Source organism: Denticeps clupeoides, chromosome 16 (genome assembly GCF_900700375.1).
Source record: "Denticeps clupeoides chromosome 16, fDenClu1.1, whole genome shotgun sequence".
NCBI lineage: Eukaryota > Metazoa > Chordata > Actinopteri > Clupeiformes > Denticipitidae > Denticeps > Denticeps clupeoides.
This window is the reverse complement of record NC_041722.1, coordinates 6,349,068-6,370,708: the sequence shown is the minus strand read 5'-3', so window position 1 is coordinate 6,370,708 and position 21,641 is coordinate 6,349,068. Positions and strand designations below refer to the sequence as shown.

The 21,641-nt window shown below is 44.5% G+C and overlaps 1 protein-coding gene across 6 annotated transcripts in view; it reads right to left on the bottom strand.

Annotated features, from left to right (window-relative positions):
• Nucleotides 1–21,641, bottom strand: part of celf6 (CUGBP Elav-like family member 6) — a 119,476-nt gene that overhangs the window by 18,094 nt on the left and 79,741 nt on the right. For 2 of the 6 annotated variants that reach the window (XM_028957206.1, XM_028957208.1), the window contains exons 4-8: nucleotides 15,407–15,535; nucleotides 10,533–10,612; nucleotides 4,000–4,158; nucleotides 2,611–2,758; nucleotides 1,289–1,438 (exon numbers count right to left, since the gene is read on the bottom strand). In XM_028957206.1, the coding sequence (XP_028813039.1) occupies nucleotides 1,289–1,438; nucleotides 2,611–2,758; nucleotides 4,000–4,158; nucleotides 10,533–10,612; nucleotides 15,407–15,535 (666 nt within the window). The remainder of the gene's footprint in view (nucleotides 1–1,288; nucleotides 1,439–2,610; nucleotides 2,759–3,999; nucleotides 4,159–10,532; nucleotides 10,613–15,406; nucleotides 15,536–21,641) is intronic. The other 4 variants (XM_028957207.1, XM_028957210.1, XM_028957209.1 and 1 more) reach the window with 4 other exon arrangements.

Genomic DNA, 21,641 nt, shown 5'->3' with positions numbered 1-21,641 from the left:
AAACTCTGCAAACATAAAAAAAAAAAAATAAGCTTATGGGGGAAATATTAGCTGCGCTCCAAACAAAGCACTTTGTATGTGATCATCAGCGCGGGAGCTGGGCTCTCGGCAGCTTTAAGGAAGCGCGGCTTTGACACCATTAAAAAGCGCGAGGGCAGAAAGTTCACTCTCATCACATTAGGAGCAGCCGACCGACAGCAGCACCCAAAGCCTCTAATGAGCAAAAAAAAAAAAAAAAAACATGATTAATGTCTCTGATGCTTCAGACCCATACCTCACTGAACGGCCTCCTCTCACCAAAAAATAAAAATAAAAACTCATATGCTACAGGTCCGCCATGTTGCTCACACGATCATTGGAAACGAGTGTTGTTCCATTATTATTATCGGTCACTGTTCAGCCATGATATCGCCTGATACTGAGTAGGTTCCACCAGACAGCCCTGATCCACTGAGGCACGAACTCCACCGCTAGACCTCTGAAGGTATCTGCTGTGGTATTTGGCATCAAGCTGTCGGTAGCAGATGCTTTCAGTCCGGTCAGTTGTGAGGTGACGCCTCCGTGGATCAGACTTGTTTTTCTAGGACATCCCACAGATGCTCAATTGGACGGAGATCTAGAGAATTTGGAGGCCAAGTCAACACCTCACACTCAGCATTATAGAAACGGAATTATTATTTGCGGTGTCACTGCCATCAGGTCATCCATATTTCACGTGTACCTGGTAAGCATCATTTCTGTAAGCATTTAGATAAAATAAAGTGCAGTTTTAATATATATAAGTGCAGGGTAGTAACCTAGTGGGTAATACACTCACCTATTTACCAGAAGACCACAAAGTCCCAGGTTCAAACCCCACCTACTACCACTGTGTCCCAGAGCAAGATACTTAACCCTGAGTGTCTCCAGGGGGACTGTCCCTATAACTACTGATTGTAAGACGCTCTGGATAAGGACGTCTGATAAATGCCGTAAATGTAAATGTTAATAAAATGCATTTTTGTTGATATTATTATTATTATTATCAATGCTTAGATACATGGTATGTGTCAAAGTAACATCCATATTAATGCAGGAACCACAATCCACATGATGTAGATTTGTGGATAAGACGGATTTGTTACGCAGCGATGCCTTTGACTATTGATACTCTGTCGGCTTATTTAATCACAAGTCATCAAAATTCCTTTTGTTAAGTGGCACCAACAAACGACTGCTGTAGTTGTGCTGGGTCTGAGTCTAGTAGAAGCGCTGGTGAGCCCATGGTCTTATGCCCCCCCATACTCACCTGGGTATGGATGGATGCCATTGGTATAGATGGGTTCAGACGGCGGCTGCCCGTTGCTCTGTGGTGGGATGGCACTGAATCCGTTCACTCCGATGGGTGCTGCAATGCTGGGCACGGCTGTGCCACTGATGCCAGGGGGTGTGCTGGTGCCTGGTGTCCAAGACAAGAGAGAGGATGTGATGGTGGCAGGGAAACGGGGACAGCAGAGGATAGATGAGTCAGGCTGCTCCTCATATTGAGTATCACTTAATTGGACACGAGGGTTTAGGCCCTCTACCTGCATTAGACACGAGTCCCCCCACGGTCTCGTTTCAGGTTTGTCACCTTGTCACTGCCCCCTTCTCGCATGGATGGATTATTATATATATTTTTTTCTCCATTTGGTTGAAGGGCATTTAAGTCATATAGGATTAAATTTGATAGGCATAACCTTAGAGCTCGTAGGCTTTGCGGATTACAAATGCTGGCTGGAGCCGAGAGCCACTTTATTTAATTCATTCGGCGTGACCCTTCCCAAACGCCGTCAGCTTACTTACAGAAGTGCCATCAAAGCTGCTCATGAGCTCAGGCGGGAAGACGGGCGAGTCGTGGGTCTGGGATTATCTGTCACAAATCTTTGGTCTTATATTGTGTATTCAAGGACTCTGCGTCCAAAGAAACCAGGTTGGCGGCGTTCCCAGAAAACACGCACATAGACCGAACTCGAGTCTACACCGGAGCTGGCCGGCAGGGTGTGGCTCACCGTCATGCACCACGGCCCTGCCGTCCTCATCCTTCCTCTGTTACGTCTCAGAACCATAACCTATAATTATTCTACTACACATCAATTCGCAAATGAAATAAAACGTGCATGTCATTAGTTTATCTCCCTGAGCCATAGGATCTAGGACGGCAGTTCCCAAACTTTTCAGAGTACCACAGTGGCCTGACGACAGGGATGTTGTCATCCACTCTGAGCACTGCATTACGTCCAGACATGAGGTGAGGATATTTACTACATTATGGAAATGGCAATCTTCAACTAATTATTAAACGCATGTTCCACGTTGGAGATGTTGATTATGGCACGGCGCGTTTGTGTTTAGGCTTTTTTGGATGATTGAATGATTTTTGCCCTGATTTTGGGCTGGTCTGCAGTTCTCATCCTGCAATGCAACACTGTAGTGTTTGTGCGAGCTAAAAAAAAAAAGCCCACATGCCCACATGCAGAATCTCTTATAAAATCTTTCAGTGTTTTTTTTTTTTTTTTTTTTTAGTTTTTCACTTCTTTTCTTTTAACACACAATCAGACTCCACTCAAAAATATACATGTATAGCCAAACCTGAAGAGGGAGTCATTGGTGTAGCCACCAGACCGTTGACATTAAAAGCTGCCATTTGTTGCATCTGTGCAGCAGCGATGGCCGCCATGGGGTTCAGATAGGAGCTCTGGGTCGCTGCCATCAGAGCCGCCTGTTGCTGCATCATCTGCTGCGGAAATGAAAGAGGCAAGAAAGGGTATATTGGGTGCAAAATAAAGAATGAGCACAAATCAATTCAAAGAACAAGAGGAGATGCTGTTTGAGATGGTGACAGACAGAAGAGCAGCAGAGACCATCCAAGCATTAAAAGACCTAGAATGGCACTAGGACTGAGCTGCTCACTCTACTCTAAGGTCTCGTCCACACTAGAGTGCTTTTCTTTCAAATTTTCTCTGGAAATTTTTTTATTTGATCTGGCCTTGCATCCTTACAGAAACAGCGTTTCAGGGGAACCCAAAACGGTTATTTTTTTAAAGCTTTTTTCGCATATACGTGTGGACAACAAAGTGGCTTTTTTTGTGAAAACACTGACATATTAACCCAACCTTCAATCTGACCTATAACACCAAACACATCATACATATAAGAATTGTGTGTGACAGGGAGCAGTGGCTTCAGCTCTCCAATTCGCACCTGCTAAGACAAGCCCCCTTGTGGGCTAAACTACTATGCGATACAAATAATTTGAACACAAACAATTTCTCCTGTTCCGGCGTGAATTCTAGACATTATTCATCATTTCAATTTACTTTTAAAATATCATTGAAAAAAAAAAAAAACACTAAGGAAAACACAATTGATTATGATTTACTTGTTCAGCCACATAATGCTTGGAATTGGATTTAGCACCAGCACATTACCCTGTAATACAAAATTGATTATGTATATAACATTAGTGCCCCCTTACTGTTCTGAATGACATAAATTACTGAAACACTGTGAGAAATAACCTACTGAATTAATATGCCAGCTTGAACAGTAAAAAAATAACTAGATATGTTATATAGCTGGCATGATGGTAGTATAATCATATACATTTAATCAACCTTTTTTCTGTATTGTTCTAAGCAGTTATTAATTAGATTAGATATTCTGGACACTGAAACAGGGACATATTACAATTCTGCTCTGCTCCATACAATATGCTTTTTATGTTATAATAGATGGGAGGAGCCTGTAGGTTTGACGGACAGCTTTCACACATGCTACTTTGTCATTTTGAAAGATTGAAAACCCCTCATGTCAGTGTGTCACCCTCCCTTTCTCTTCTGCCTTATACACAGGGTAATGGAAGTGGACGTCACAAAAGTTGACCTCGGGGGACCACACCAACTGTATACACCAATCAGCACTGTAATACAAGCATTCTGTGTTTGTGTCTGGATCCGATGGCGGCGGCGTGTTACTTACAGAGCTGGGACTTACAGCGTGAGTGTAAGCGCCGTAAGCTCCAAACTGGATGGTCATGGGGCTGAAGATGCCGAGCTGGCCGGCCATCTGGTGCATCCGGCGCAGGGTCCGCTCCTTGTCCGTGTCGGCGAATTTCACCACCAGGCTGGAGGACGCTCCCTTGGGGGAGACATGAGAGACGACACCCACCGTCACTCAGAGCCACATCCCACCCCCCCCAGTTCACTGGTACATGCACCCAGGTAATTGGTATCTGAGCAGTCTGAGGGGTGAAAAGCCGCGAACTTCCCACTAAGTTTTCCCGAGCCTCCATGACACTTCGCCGAACACAAAAGCCACGTAATTACATCTGCCAGGAGCCTCCGGCACGCGCGGGGCGACGTGTTGACTAACGACGGCGACTTGCGGCAGATATAGTGGCGTATTGATGTCCACGCTCCTGACTTTGCATCCAATTAAATCACGCGACAGACCCGAGTGACGTTCCAGGGAGGCAGACGCTGCCTCAGAGGTTGTCAAGGGGACGCTCCTGCTGCGCTGACGTTTAATTACGGAGCCCGGATGCGGCGACGGGAGCGGAGCCGGACGCAACCTGCCAGGGGCCAGCCAGGATGTCATTAGTGAAATCATAAAAGCAGACAGAGCGAGCGGAGTCTGCCATCGCGGCCCGCATTCATCGCTCATGCCGCGTCTCCGGCCTGACAGGGTCAGCAGAAATTGCGGCTTTGATTTAGGGGCCGCCGTGCTTTTTCACATATAGGGGTAAAACGGAGGAACGGAGGGCGGGTGGGAGAGGGGGGTGCCAGGAGTCAGCATGTGTCCTTCAAAGGGTCTGGAGCAGAGGGCTGGAGTCGAGCCCGATCTCTCGCTCTGATGTGTGTGTTATACGGCTCTCTTGCCCTTTCAGAACCGCAACGAGCTCAGGAGGGTCCCGTCAGGGGGAAGAGAGAAAACAGCAAAACAAAATGACACACACGTTGCAGAATGTAAATGCAAAACCTCCCCTTTCCACACACACACACACACACACACACACACGCTATCCAGGTGATGAGGATGTGTTTCATATCGGATCCCCTCAGAGAGCCCTCCGCCTCACCTCGGGCCAACAGGGACCCATCTGGTTCTGCTCCCAAGATGCCATTTCAATTACCCGAATCAATACTCCGCCACACGGCGCCGCCGCCGCCACTGCCGCCACTGTTTTGTCCTTTCTAATTTCATTTCATCCCACCTGCTGACCTTTCCCAGTTCCTGCCCGGTTCCGCAGAGCGGGTGGATGGGGCCGGGACTGTCGGATGCGATGAGGGGGGGCGGCCGAGTTTCCCCCTCTAGCCTTCGTACACTCTACGCCTGGCATTTAGATCACATTCATTTCGGCGGGCTTTATCTCTGTAGTGGTTTATATATTTATTATCTCATGAAGAATGCATTCCCCCGCGCCCGGCCTGCATCGGCCCCAGGGTGATCTGCGCAAGCACAGGGTCGTGATTCGGCAACGAGAGAGAGACTTGATAGAGAGACATAGAGACAAAGCAGTGCCGCACCACACACAGGATTTAATTCGGTTTAATAGACTTCTGCTGCATTCAGGGCTTTTCAGATATACTGTGATTATGACTTCCGAGCATATGAATAGTCAAACTCTATTTTTTGGTGAGTTGGCAAATTGTAAAAAAAGCTTTCATAAATTAATGTAATTGGTGAATCTTTTCATTAAAATAAATGAATGTCATTTGCTGGGTAGCCAGCTACTCACTGTAACTTAATCAGTGTTTCAGAAAGGTCGTTCATTTTGTATTCTTCTTTTTTACAAGACTTCCTTGTTCAAGCACCTGATGATGATTCAGGCCTTCATATGATAATTGCTTGAAGGCAGTGTAACAAAAAAAAAAAAAAGACAAAGAAATATGAAAAAATCCTGCTCACAATCACCTTTTCTGATTGTCTCTCCACAGGAAACACTGTTGAGTTGATTATGAAAATTCACAATATATGACCTCCAGGACTGTGTTTTAATGCTACTAAATAAAACAGTGCAGTGGAATTTTTGGACTTCTAGATTTACAGAATTGCTGAAATAAAATATGCTGCCTGGGCGCCTTATCCAACACGTCTAATATATCGATCTACGTTTAATTCTGGATGAGCTGGTGTACGAGGAGACATTTGGAGCTCTGTGGGAATCCACAGTGCCCGAGTCTCCCCTGCTGCACATCACAACCAGACAAACAAACAAAACAATAATCTGCAAAGGCGTGACTCCCGTCTCCAAAGAAAATGAATTTTCCAAATTTGATAAGGTGCAACAGGGAGCCTTCACTTTTGACAGATGCGAGTGTGGAGTGTGCCATGGGTTCAGAAACTAATCTAATTTTTTCAAGAACAACACACTTGAAAAGCTCATAGATTGGATTTTGCATGGGTCAAGGAAATGCAAAGAATGGGACAACGTAACTGAAGGATTAAGCCATAAAAATGACACAGAGCTCAGAGTTCACGAGTGCCACCACAGAATAAGGGTGAAATGAGCTCCCTGTTAACAAACGGCACATTAAAACAGCTGGTAAAACGTGCAAGGGCTTCCGTCCCACAGCTGATGAATTCGACATTCAGCTTCTCACCCCTTAGTCACTCGGCTATTCATTAGACTGTAAATTACGTTAACGAAATCCTGTTTATTTTGCACAGGCGTGAGCTGAATCTCTAAGTTGAACCGTCAAAGATGGCGAGGGTGAAAAAGCGCCCGAAGTTAGCTGACCTCTCAGGGTTTATTAAATGTCAGCATTCATATATATCAGTTTCGTGCCTTTTCTGTGGGGTGATTGCGGAGCTGTCGAGGAACTTTCCTCCATCGCTCACGTCAGGCCATTCTACGAACATTTAAATATTTGACAGGGTTAAATATGAAGGAAGAAAAACACAGACAAATGAACGAATCAAATGAAACACAAGGCCGTCTCGTAATTGGATGTGCCCTCCATGATCCCCGAAGGGTTCCGGTTCAACTCTGAACCTCGGCTCATCACTCAAGGCCTCGTGGGAGAAACGTGTCTCATTATCGCGCTCTGTCTCCTGTCAGCGTTCGCCGGAGGAGCGCAGAGCGATGTGCTGTTCCCGCTCGCTCTGCTTCTGGGATCACGGAGTGTGGCGTCTGACAGCACGGATCCGGGATGAACGAGAGCATGTTGGCGCTGTAACGCTGCAAACACTGTAGTGGAACTCGGCTGAGCAGCAATGCGGCCCTCAGTGTCCACACGCCCACCGAGACTCAGCACCACCACCAACAAAAAGCTATGAATGCACTCGCGTTTAAAATATACAGTGCATGTAGTCTAAATCCTGTTCAAATGCCAGGTTTCGGTGATGAGACCACAATAAATCATTTCGTTAATGTGAACTATAACTTAAAAAACAACATAACTTTAAATTAACTTTATCCTTCTGCAAAGCAACTTTTGATTTAATTGCACCTTCTTCTTGGGTTCACACCGGACATCAATTAAAGGGACCCCGATTAACCCTGTATAAAGTTCAGCCCAATTTTACTGACATTTTTCTGCAGGAAAAGCCATAGTTCACAGAGAGCTTACAAAGCATCAGACGGATCTGATTGTTGAAAGGTGTTAGTCAGGAGAACGGTACATATAAGTTTCACAGATATACCATAGAACACAAAAGAATGGCTACACCACAACAAAATGAAAGTATTGGAATGGGCCAGCCAAATCTAAAATTAAGTTTTCCCAACTTTTTTTTTACAGTGTAGTTGGATATGTATAGGTCACATGGACCACAAGGGGGACTGGAATATTAGGGAGGCAAGTCCCATCATGGTTTGCTGGCATTTGGCATATGATTGATACCTTTTGTTATAAAGCTTTGATCATGTTGAGAATTATAGTGTAACCTATGAATCTGATGACACAAAGGTTGCAGGTTCAAAACTAAAATTATACTAATGCAACTCTGCAATTAGTCATGGCTGAATTCTGAATTCTGTGTCATCAATGTATTTGGTAATGTATTCTGTACTTTTACAAGTAATTTATTCAGAATACTTTTAGAATACATACAAAGTATAATTTGAAATGCATGTTATGCATCAACTCAACCACATCACTCCACAGGGTTTATGATTAATTAAATTTGAACCATCAGAACCATCATTTTATACACATCAGTATAGTGCATAAAACAAATTTATTTTTACATAGCAAGAGATGTATTTTACTCTTTAAAGAGATGTATTTTACTTTTCTCTTTTTCTTTAAATAACTAAGCATGTGTTAATGCATAATAAAATGTATTATAAACTGAATACTTAATACTGTGTATAATTTTGAGTAATCTGGAAATCTGTTATCTTCTGGTGTTTTTTGTTTCTCCTCCTCCTATATATGAATATATATTTAGACTTCTATTGCCGACAAATCAGCCGTGCCAAAATGAAATTGGACTCAAGTCCGGTAAGAAAAACAGAAGAGAAAAAGTGAAAGGCTGTAAGTGTGAAAGAGGCAGAGAGTTGGGTGGACAGAGCGAATGAGTGTCTGTAAGGGAGACAGACAGACATAAAACAAGAGGGAGTCAGTAGTGTAGCGAGAGAGACAGAGAGAGACAGAGACGGGGGGGGCATGACAGTAGTGTCATTAGTTTGGCCCCGAGCTGTCTCTCCCTCTCTTTTGCTCTCCTCTCTTCACTTCCTCACATCAGCTGCAGCCGTTCTAATCTCAGCAGGCCCTGTCAGTGCCGTTTCCACAACCAGTATGCGATTCGCCACATTCCCTCTGCCTATGGCCCTGCTATCTGAAGCGGTGCCACCTGTGCCCAAAGTCCCACTCTGTAGCCACAACACATGCCAGTAAGGCTCCTGACGGCTCTTTGCCTTCATTTGTGGCACCTGCAATCAGCAATAAGCACCAATTAAAGCCACGCCATTCCACGGCTCACCTCGCAGCACCCAGTTACCACAACAGAAGCATTTGCAGATTTTTTTCAGGTATTATTTATACATTCTGGCAAGGGCAGGTTTGTCACAGATGCCAACGGGGCAACATTAAGAGCGAATGCTTTGTGCCCGGCCCAGTGCTGGCCCAGTGCTGGCCCACAGCTGGCGGTGGCTCGCCGCACCCAGCCTCCTGTTTCCGAGTTGTTGACGACATGTGGCGCTGATATTAACCAAATTAACTCGCATCCCCCTTTGCTATCAAGGCCTTCGATGGGTACGAACGGACACCTTGCTCATTAATCCGCCTCTGAGTTGGAGCGCAGTGCGGCGGGGTAACAGGTGCGGTAACAGAGCGTGCGCTATAGATTATATAGATTATTAATGAGCTTTTTTGGAGGGGCTTCAGATCCACTCCTGGCCTGTTTGGGCTCCATATGCCAACCTGGAAAGGAAACACACACCGGACCTCAGGTGGCTGGCGGCAGGTGAGACGCTTTGATTTGGCAACATAAAATGCCTGGACACTCAAAATAAAATCAAAATCCGACAGATTTGCTTTAGTCTAGGTTGTGAGCGACGGATGCTCTGATAGAGTACATTTATTTACGTATATTTGGTCCTCAGATTATCCCAAGGCCCTCCAAAGGTGTTGCCAGCTGCCAACCAAGACACAAGCAACTGTTGAATATGCATATGTCATTGACAAGGAAAAGAAAAAAAATGTTCCACATCATTTGAATGGCTAATGCATTTGTACTACTGCTTGTGTGTATGCGTGTGTGCTTTTTAAATAACACGACTTTTAAATCTGCCCTTTACATGCCAGATACGAGTAAACCCAATTAGCAATCCCTGCCGTTTGACAGAAGCTCTGGTTTATCCAACAATTAGGATGATTCTCAGAGATGCTGGGGTCTGGGGAGCAGGCAGCTCTGTGACACATTTTTACTGCAGATTACTGAAGCTATTTCGGTGCACGGAAGCAATGTGGCGAGAACATTGTTCGCTAAACACAAACATGCATTCTGCACTTGTAGATGCGGGCGAGATATAGAAGTAGAGATGCAACGCGAGATGTTTAAACCCATCGATTGAAGGCCGCATCAATTCACCGTCTTGGCTGCATAATGCGCTACTTATCGTGCATATAAAGAAGTGTAAAGGGCATTTCTCCACAAATTTTGTGGGACAGATGCAGTCACTGTGCAGGTCGGATGCACACATTTGACGGATTACAGTTTATGCATAGCTGCTTTATCAACGTCAGTGTGTATGTGCTGTGACAGGGAGATTTTGCATACAGTAAACAATGTGAATTTCCCACTTGTGGGACTAATAAAGGATCGTCTTATCTCTCTTATATGAATATGTGCATTTATGTGCATGTGTTTTGTGCAATGATGTTAAAAAAGCGATTTGATGTTTGCATCAAATGCCCTCTCCAAAAAAAAAACACATGACCTTTCAGTATAAGACTTCTTCTTATAGATTAATGACACATATATAGTTAAGGACATATAATAATACATACATTACACAGTTATTACAATAGTACAAGGGTGTGTGTGTGTATATAGACACTCACTGGCATGGTCTGTCCACCGTGGAGACTGTTGATGGCAGCTTGGGCTTCTGCATGGCTGGAGAACTTGACAAAGGCACAGCCTATATGCACAGACAGACAGAGATGGACAGCAAGTGTCAGGACACTGGCCTTGAGAAAAGGCAGAAACGTTCATTACCGTTGTGTTTGTGTTATCACAAATTTGTGTTAATTTATTCTGCCACTCGTGTTTCCAGCGCATAACTCTGAATAAATCACTGTAATTGTGCTGAATGCATTAGCGTGGCGTAGCACACCCTGTTCCCCCGTTCTGTTCTAATTCCCCTCCGCCGCAGAGCACGCCAGCCACAGCATTTACTACTCGCGCTTGTTTGTGATTATTAATCTGTTTAATATTTACACAATTCGATCTGTGTGCAGTCTCTCGTGAAAGAGATTATGATGACAAAGGCATGCTAATATAATCCCTCTATCAGCCCACATCTCTGCTCGGGTGTCATTTTAGACAGAGGGCATTTAAATTATCTGGAGTCTGCTGCACACACTGCTTATTGAAATATAAAATCTAAAGAAACCAAGTGTAGCCTAAAAAAAACTATAAGAAAGAAAATGTTATTCTTATCAGGGACACCAGGTAATAGGATCTATATATGACCACATAAGAGAGTTTAAAATGGTAATAATCCTACAAATTGTCAGACCGGTTAAAATGAAGGGTTAAAAAATGCAGAAGCATTTCTTCTGGTTGGGTCCACTTATCTCTAGAACTAAGGGTCAATAAAGATCGTGATTATGAACGATCACCTTTATTATCACCTTAAGCATTTTTATCATGGTAGAAGTAATGATGAAGAATATGATGAATCCCCCATTGTCTGGACAGCGTTGCTGATGAGCTGATGAGTATGGAAATGGCGCATTAAATATCAGAGATCTTGACAGTATCTTCATCATCAGTAAGGTGCCCCATCTAGGGAGATATTTTCATTGTGCTACATAAGCGCATCAGGTCCTGAAAACAGAAGTCTGAAATAAAAGCCCTGATAATCTGTCTATTGGTTTTGCAGTGGAGGTGGTCCTGAGACGACTTCAACCGAATTCATGTTTGAGATGGAAATAAGGGAAGAGATAGGGCCTTGTACATAGTGTTGCCAGTTTAGGTGATTTTGCCATGTTTTTTGGAAGAGTGTGTTCTAACAACACTGCTTGCACTTTTTATATAGATATATAAAAATATATGAGGCTTCATTAGTCTTCAGTCAACACTGTGTGATAAAATAAGCCAAAGACCTTTACTGTTCCAGAAATAACAGGAGAGACCGTAATTGCAGGATTATTTTCGTCCCGCTCACTTTAAAATGTGCATCATGGCTTAATGTGCAACACGACCCAAATACTCATGGAAGGCAGAACATCCACTGCTGTTTGCCATCACCTCCCTGGGGTTAGGGGGGGGTTCAGGTGTGGTCTGCTCTAAATCCGCTACCCAGGTTTAAACAGGTAATTAACTGGCAGGGTACACAAGTCACCTGTATTTGCCGGGCAGCGCGGCGCTCGGAAAGACGCAGGTGTTTAAATAAGAAGAAGAAGAAGAAGAAGAAGAAGAGAAGTCTCGCGTTGATAACGCTTTTCCAAAAAGAGCCTTCAACAAACCAATTAGACCGGTTTGTGTACGTTGACTCATCACCGCCTCCCAGCGGGCCGAGAGATGATGCATTCAAATTGCACTCGCTGATAGCAACGCCCAGGGGAGGCCGTGCCCAAGCCGAGCGCCGGCTCCTGCCTCCTGCTCCTCGCCGTTCGGTAATGAATCGTTTTCGTCTCCCCCAAATCAAATCTTTCCACTGGGGGGTGGGAGAAGGAACGCATGCGCTATTCCCTCCACTCTGGCCGGCTCTTGCCCGTCACCGTTCTCATTAACCACCAAATCTCTCTCCCGGTAAGCAAACAGCCAGGCGCTCAATTTTTTTTTTTTTTTTTTTGGAGGGGGGGGGGCGTGGCGCTGACATTCACTCGAGTGCAACTAACATCAATACGAGCCGCTGAGAGAGGCTGTGTTTGCTGTCGGGGGGCTGGGAACGCTGGCAGCTGAACAGGCGATGGTTGGGAGGGGGTGGGGTGGGGGCGCTTTGTCTTTTGCAGAGGCAGAGATTTTTATTTTTCTGGAATATGGAGAATGAAAGACCCAGGCGACGGGGAGGGAGCCTGCTGGGTGGCATTTGAATGCATGTTTCTCGTTTAACCTTTGTGGTGGAAATAATAAGGCAGAGTTTGTTCAGGCGCTCAAAGGACTGCTGTTTCCGGGGCAGAGCCGAAGAGCACCAACACGCCGTCTAACATGCCTGATTAGAAGCTCCAGACCCACTCCAGCTCTGCTCTGATTGAAAACAGCCCCTGTGTCACTGTCAAGCATCCTTTTTTGCGTCACAAAAGAAAAACAAAAGTTTGGCAATGTTTTTTTTTTTTTTTTTTTTGCATAAGTTGCAGTAGGATTATAATATATTGCGGTAAAGATAAGAGGGTTTTGATGGGTGCAACAGGGACCTTGCATTCACTATTGCTAGACTGGGTTTGTGTCATACTGAAAACAGTTGTGGGATGATCACATTTCTGGTAATAGTGTTTACACCAGTCTGCGCATGTGATTTATTAACATGAATGGCTTTACATCATTTTCAGTGAAGTACAAAGGTATACATGAGACATGAGAGCTGTCAATCATTCTTAATTTTTATAAAACCACAATTAAAGTGTTTGGGTGACAAAACTAATGGCAGTACTATTTACAGCATTTATCAGACACCCTCATCCAATCAGTAGTTACAGGGACAGTCCCCCCAGGAGACACTCAGGGTTAAGTGTCTTGCTCAGGGACACAATGGTCATAAGTGGGATTTGAACCTGGGTCTTCTGGTTCACAGGCGAGTGTGTTACCCACTAAGCCACTACCACTACACTCTAATGAAAATGAACATGCCACCCAGCCCGGGCACCTCCATTCCAACTCTGACACCCCATCAGCATGACAACATTTTTCAACATTTTTCCCTAAAATGGGAACATTTCTATTCAATCTGGCTTGTGTCCACACAGAAACAGAACGGTGATTTTCTGTAGTGAATTTTCCAGATTGCATTTGTCTTTTCTGTATATCCGTGTGGACGGCAAAGCTACTTTTCTTTTGGGAAAATGCTAACGTATTAGGCCAAAATCCGAACGGAACCTATAAGCCCAAACACGTCATACGTACAACGGATAACAGACAATATGTTCGTAGAACCTCATAATGCAACTACAGTGCACATTTCTAATGAAAATGGCCGGAGAACCACGGAGGAGAATTAGACACCAAAAAAAGGAGGGTTATTAACAGGGGTTAAAGGGGGGTTACAACAGCTTTCAGGATGTTCTCTGCCTCTCCGTGTGGATGACAACATTTTGGAGGCAGTTTTTTATAAACCGTTTTAGAGAAAAACATTCTCGTGTGGACGGAACCTGAAAACAACTTTCAGATTGGCGTTACTCACTAAAAAAGGAAGTTTGGGGACCGTCACAAGTTCTTAGAAAAACAAGAAAATGGAGCAAAATTTGAGGTTTGTGACTATCCTCAATGGGGAAGTATTTTATGTTTTTTTTGTAAATATTCTCGAAAACAGAACATGCATACATGAATTCCACCCAGCTGAATGTTAACATTTATAACACATCTTAATTGTAGAGCTAAAAGGTCGCTCGATTATTCCTGACAGTGCACCATCCAGCACATTTCAGAGCACTTCCACCAGATCTCACAGCGATGGATGTTAAACTCGCATTTTTTCCTGTTTATTGAAGGACCCAGAAAACCTCTGAGTGGCGTACATTCACATCAACACAAGGGAGACAAAGGCCCCATCACGGAACAGATAGCGCTGTCAATTTCCTGCACAGGCTAATTTGAATTACAGGAATCGGCCCCCTGCCAAAATCATTTGCTGTGTCTGGCGCATTGAACGTCGCAAGGGATCTTTGCTGGGCGGCTCGGGGACCTGATGGCAGAAACCTATATATTCCCGTCCCATGTTACATGCAGGAACAGCACAGAAAAAGAAAAGAAAAGCTGAGTGCAGAGAAGTAGCCGACTCCTGCTTGCAAGAAAGAACTGACCAAGAGCTGACCAATCAGGACGCAAGGGAGAGGAGAGAGGATATTGGAGAGCAAGACAGCGGCTCTTAACCAACACTACACCGACACTGCATTACTTCTGTTTTATTGCCTGTCAATCAGGGACGGGGATGTGGTCATGTGGAGGAAGCAGGACGGGTGCAGAAGCGTTGCCGTGGGCAACGGCCCGGCAGCAGGAGCCGGATCGGCGAGAGTGCGGGCGGAACAGATGCACACAGCGATAGGCGCGCTGCTTGATGCGGCCGGCCCGGCGCTTTGATCTGAGGACATTGTCCTGCCAGGAGAAAGGTCCACGCAGGACGAGCTTTACCGTTTTGGGAGAAGCGGAATCCTCCGAAGTAAACGCACACTCACACTCACACAAAAAAAAGGAAAAACAGAGTCGTTCTTTTCTCAGAGCCGTTGGAAGGGGATGGAGAGCAGTTGGAGGCCGGGGGGAGGAGATGAGTGGGAAGGTGCGAAGGCAGGAGAGGATGAAACAGGTGAGAGGAGAGGAGAGGAGAGGGGTGAGAACAGATTACTGGAGAGACTGGAGTTCTGATCTGGAGGCGAGTGTTGGGGAGAGAGAGAGAGAGGAGGCCGGGTAAAAGAGTGAATGCAGCAGACGGAGGCGACCGAACTGGCCCATAAAAAAAAAACCACAGTAAACGGTCGATGGAAGAACGCGAGTGGCGGAGAGAGAGAGTGAGACGGACGGACGGATGGACGGACGGAGGTGTGTGGGTGCTGACCCTTACTGGCCCCATCAGGCCCTCGGAGGACGGTGCACTCCTCGATCTGGCCGAAGGTCTCAAAGAGCCGCCGGACGTCCTCCTCGTTCTGCTGCTTTCCCAGCATCCCGACGAACAGCTTCCTGTCTTCTGGAGAGAGAGAGAGCAGAGAGGAGAGAAGAGACGGAGAGTGACTAAAGGGAACGGCAGAGTGGCGGAGACAAGGAGGGAGGCGAGCGAGAGAGAGAGCAGGAGAGATGAAGGGAGCGGCGGAGGAGTGAAAAAGGGGCGGTGACGTGTTGGTTCGGAGCGCCGCTCTCTCATCCACATTGTCTCTGCTCTCTGCTATTTCTGGAAGCTTCTGGAGGCTTTGATCCAGGTGCTGCTGCTGTTACGGAACACTGACACCGTCGGCTCGGCAGAGGAGCACGAAGTAAAAAAAAAAAAAAAAAATTAAAAACCAACAAACAAACAAACAAACAAAACTGCCAGCACGAGTGTTACCGTGAGACTCAGTAACACATTTAACACAAGATGCTTTACATCAGGCAAGATCTCATTTACAATCGTTCCTGAGCGACTAACAATCAGAAGCTGACTTTACAGCTCAGTTTGCTTGAATAAAAGAGAACGCCGGATTAAAAACCTGATTGTCTGTAACTTTGTCTAAGCAGTGGACGTGTATGGAGACGCGTTCTTTTTTGGGAAGTTGGAAATGAATGCCCCCTGAACGCTGCGTTTTCTAGCCGTGTTCGATTAGCGTTTCGCTGCCGTTTGCTCGTTGCTGCTTAACGCTCGTCCAGATTTCGGCAGAAACCGATGACAAGAAGCGTTTATTTGACATCATCCAAACGCACAGCCAACCGAACGCCCGCGTGGACGCTTACATTTACTCCAATGATCAGAAAAAGGTCAGCGTTCAGTCTGCGCCCACCTCAAGCGGCAGAAAAAAAACCCGCCTGGTTCAGTCCGTGTGAACTAGTATTATAAAAGATAAAAAATATACACACTGTAGCACTTCATTGCTTGGACCATTTGTTCTCGACATGTGTAAAAGGCCGTGTTTATCTTTTTCTAGCACGGAGACTATTAGTATTTTTATTATTATTAGTAGTAGTATTATAATTGTTTGACTTTTGTAGTACTTCAGGCTGTGTGAACGTTTAGCCCCATTTCCAGCTGCTAGATCCAGATGATGGTGCTCTGATTAAGTGGACTCAGTGCATGCTGGCTCGTTCCCTTCGTTCTATAGATTTTCTATAGAGTGTTTAGGGTCACATGGACTCAGGGTCAGAGGTTATTTGTTACGGTGTGTAAGAGCGGACCAGTCCTACTAGCAATTAATTAGGCTTCTTCGTCGTCTAATAATGAGTGTGGCAGGTTGTCAACAGTGCGAGTTGTGAGAATGATTTTCTGACTCTGGGTTAGAGGAACAGGTCATTTGGGTTCATATTCTTCAATGCGACTGAGATCTGTGTTATTTTATGTGTGTGTGTGTGGGTGTGTGTGGTGTTAATTGATGTTCAATATATGAAGCTTGTCCAGTCCTTTTTTAAATAAATCTCCATATTGCCCTACGTTTAAATATATCTGCTTGATGATGTTTAAATGAACTGGTCTGTGCGGTGGGAGGGAGCAGGAAGCCACCGACGCTGCTGATGGGACACGGCAGCGAGAGGAAGAGAAGATGATTGGAAACGACTCCACTGATCTTCAGCTTGAGTCATTTGACTGCAAGAGTGAATGCATGAGCGCATGTGTGTGTGTGTGTGTGTGTGTGTGTGTGGTTCACCTGGGCCTCGGCAGATGTAACGCCTCCTGTACATGCCAGACCCCATTATGTGCAGCTGCGCTACAACAACCCGCCAGGCTTCCTCCTCCACCGGCAAGATCACATCCGTTTTCACTCCAGCAATAAGTTCAGCAGAGGCACGTGCCTGGTTCTCTCGCAACACACACTCACACACACACCTGCAGGATCACTGCACTACACTCTGCTGACAGGGAGGCTGGAGGGAGAGGTTGCAGCCTAACAGCGCTAAATATTCATCTGCTTTACAGTCTCAGGTTTCCGGTCACATCAACCGGAGCATCAGTATCAGTGAGGACACCTGCCTCCTTTACCCCCTCAATACACAAAGAACTACGGTTCAATTTTAACACAAGAAAAAATGATCACATCTGATCGCATGGCCTTCAACAATTTATCTCTCTAAAGCTGTGTTACATATATGCTACACTCTGCTTAATAATAATAATAATTTACTTTATTATCATTATCATCATTATTATTATTATACAGATTTAGTTTCTTTAGTTTTAGATCTGGTGACCATCAGACCCCACCCACTGACCCTTTGAGTATACAGTACTACAATTTACTTTTTGTTTTTTACATTACGGATCTTCTCCTCTTTTGGAGAATGTTAAGGATTTTAATAGAGGAAACCTAAATTGCACCCAGGTAGCAATGGGTCATTTTTCTTGGTCATTTCAGCAGATTAACTTTGCATCTAAAGAAAAACTATTTTAAATTCTGCATTGTAAAATGTGACATGGACTGAATACATACAGTGTAAAAATTGTATTCTGAACACATAGGGGTGATACAAAACAGTAACTTGTGGAAGGAAAATACCGCAGTACTCCAGCAGTGTATTGTGATCAGAGCACGGAATAGGTGTACAAGTGTGTGTTTTTTTTTTTATCTTTTTAATGTGTGTTTTAAGACTGGTCGACACACACCCACTCACACCCACACATTTACTCCCTCTCTCCCCCTCATTACCTTTTTAGCCATGCAACTCTTTCCATGTTACAGGAACAGAGACTCGCCACTTGTTCAGCCTTACCGCCTCTAATGGCAGCTTTACAAGCCTCATTAACAAGACATGAGTAAGGTGACAAACACTCAGATAGCATGTTAGCAAAAAAAAAAAAAAATTTTTTTTTCTGAAAATTTGCCAACCTCACTACAGATATTACTGCTAAAGGGAGCCTGAGCTTCTTGTCACAATAAATTGAATATGGGCTCCAGCGATCTTTTCATTGGCTGACCTCGGCAGCCCCGCCCCCCCAAGCTACATGGGCGACGGCTCTGCTCCACTGCAGATCGCGTTTAATTAGTCCACTTTGCACTGTCTCTGAAGCTCGCTCTGTTGCATCTGTAAGTCTGGATCATTCTTTTTTATCTTTTTTTTTAAACCTTACCACTTCAAACTGTAAATGGACTTTAAAGCACATTTTTGGATAGGAATAAATGCCTTCTAATAGCCACTCTAAGCAGCAGGAAGAAAAAGAGGAAAATCAATAAAAATTAACTTAAGGCACAATCAGACGTTAGTGTGTGGGAATGGTGGAGGGATTGATATGTAGTCATAGTTTTCTTAGTTTAAGGTTTTGTAATGAACTGTTCGTAGATAATAGCTAATACATAGATAATTGATCAATTAAGGAAAGCAATGCTGATGTTGAGTCCGTTGGTGTAATATTACATTTTAATGTTTATGAATGACTGCTGGGGTAATAAAATGCATATAAAACCATGAGAAGATTTAGTTTTATTGGTTATTTTAAAGTAAATGGTATTGTTGCCTAGCAACATATATCAACATATATATATAGCCAATCACACAACATAATTTTATTTTAAAATACACATGGTCAATTAACAAGCCTCAACAAGTGTGACCACAGCCGTGCAAATCCTCCAGAGAGACCCGCAAATAGTGAAAGGAAGTCACATTAGATTGTAAAAGTAATTCTATAAAGCTGATAAACACCGTCATGTCCTTGCTGGCTTCTGTTTCAAATGCCTCTGTACAACTTTGAGATATTGATGTGGAGAGATGCTCTGGTATGTGCATAAAATTGATTTATTCACACGCGTGTGAAAAACAGACTCAGCGGCTCGCCTCATTCGCTCTGCATCCGCACTCGTTGGGCGTATGACTGAAGGCAGGGGCAATTGTGTGGAAAATACGCCCTTGTCAGTCTCCAGCCATGTCCAAACAGAGGCGGCACGTGCACGGACCGGTTTTATGAATGCAAATAAAAAATACAAAAAAACGGCGGTGGAGGAAAAAAAAAAAGTTATCAAAACACTACTGACATCTGACAATTGCCTGTCTCAGGAAGCCTTTTCATTTCAGCGGCCGGTGTATTAAAAATTAATGGATTTTGCACAGACGCCATATGCTGTCAAGATTGATGCTTCTCTCTCTGGAATAAAGTGCTACTTTTGTTGTAGGCGGCTGCCTCTCTGGCATTTTCTTTGGGCCGTCTTTTCCCTCCCTCTCTCTCTCTCTCTCTCTCTCTCTCTCCCTGGGAAAGTTCTGACTTAGTTTAACACCTTTGTTTGCAAGTGTGTCAGATGTAAAACCCAATTAGCAGCATGCTAGTAGCTGTGTGCAGTGAATTTTTTTATTTTTTATTTTTTTATGCCAGTGCATTTCCTCACTGCGAAGAAGCAGGCAGCTGCACCAGCCGATAAAAGGCTCCTGCAGGCCTCTGGATGACGTTCCAGGCATCACTTCAGAGGGCTGATGGCTGATGCGCTGGCAGCAGCAGGCACAGGAGGGCAGCGGGTCCGACGCCGCTGCCAAGCTGCACCACGCCTGCCCTGAAACTGATGAAAATGCAGTTTTGGGTTGTGCAACCTCAGAGATGGAGGCACACAGCGATGCCATTGTAGTTTTATGGCAGGAATGGGTACACACTCACACACTTCTGTTCCCTGATAAAAGCATGGGGAACACCCCAAAATGAGCCATCCATATATTTTTTTAACACGATTATCTGATTCTGTGACACAGGTTTGGACTAAACTAAACTTAACTGAATAGGAAGAGAGACACATGAAGATGGGTAGGATCTTCTAAAGAGGTTGTAGCTGTTCTGACCATTGTACCATCATGCCACCCTGAAGAATGTCACAGTTTATATCATTTTCCAACTGGTTGTGAAAACTATAGTCACCCAGGATGAGATTGTGGTGCTCTCACCTCTTGAAAATGGCAAAAGAAATCAGTCCATTCCAATCCATAGAGGAAGTTAATTGCAAAATATCCTGGTAATTCCTGCTCTATATCAGGAGGTGAGTGTTCTAGCAACACTGGAACCATAAATTAAAATTAATATCAACCAATACCTGATAGAAGCACAAACCCATGTTTCATGACTAACTGTCAATCCAAATTGTGGCATCATCCTTTCTACTGGATCCACAGCTTCAAAATGCTTTTATCAACTTTCTAAAGGCACTTGGTGGATGGAACGAAATTATAATGATGGATGAATTTTTTTGGAGGTGTGTGTAAATGTGATTGACAGATCACAGAAATTTTGAATGCATGTTTTGGGGAGAACAAAAAACAAGATTTTAGTAGATTCCACTCTATAGTGCTTCCTAAGCCCCAATATTTGAGCTCTGCTCTCTTCACCCCATAACAGTTTGGGGATGTGCTCTCTTGCGACTTGCCCTGATGAGATGGCTCTGTAACAAAGCAATCTAATTTAATGCCCGACAAACCCAGAGTTATTACTTTTTGATCCAGAGACTCCGGCCAGCCTGGCTGTGTGTGTATGTGTGTACATTGGGCTAAGAACTAAGGCTCTCTTGACTTTCCCCAACTTCTCAGTGAGTTTGAGTCCAGAGGCAGGAGAGTTTTTTTTTTTTTTTTTAGCTCATTTGCATGTAGAGTGCAGTGTGAGGGGGGTTCAGGTGACCCCCACCTATACCCGCCCACCAGTGCCACAGTGCCCTGCGGATGTCAAGCAGCAATCCCCCTTTCATTTTCCTTGCACAAACACACACACACACACACACACACACTAACGTACACACATGCGTACATGTACACTTACACACAAGCATTTCCACCTGCTGATATGGGCAGGAAAGAGAAACACAGAACAGCTTGAGCTGCTGTCTGTCTCCAACCTCTCACTGTGATGTTCCTACAGACTGGAGAAGGTGAGGACACACACAAACACACACACATGACTGCGAACACAACTTCCTGGAAAGGGTCACTTTCAAAGGGCCACAAACGCACACAGTTTCAGAGGCCCCAGCAACAAGTTTGTGTGAGCTGGAGGGAGGGGTTGTTTTAGCATTACAGTAATAAAGGTTGGTCTGCTTTTTATGGACACAAATGTCCAAAAAGCTATATGTGTTTGTGTGTGTGTGGGTGTGTGTGTGCGTGTGGGTGTCTGTATAAATATAAAAATAAATTGAAAGAGATGTATAAACAGA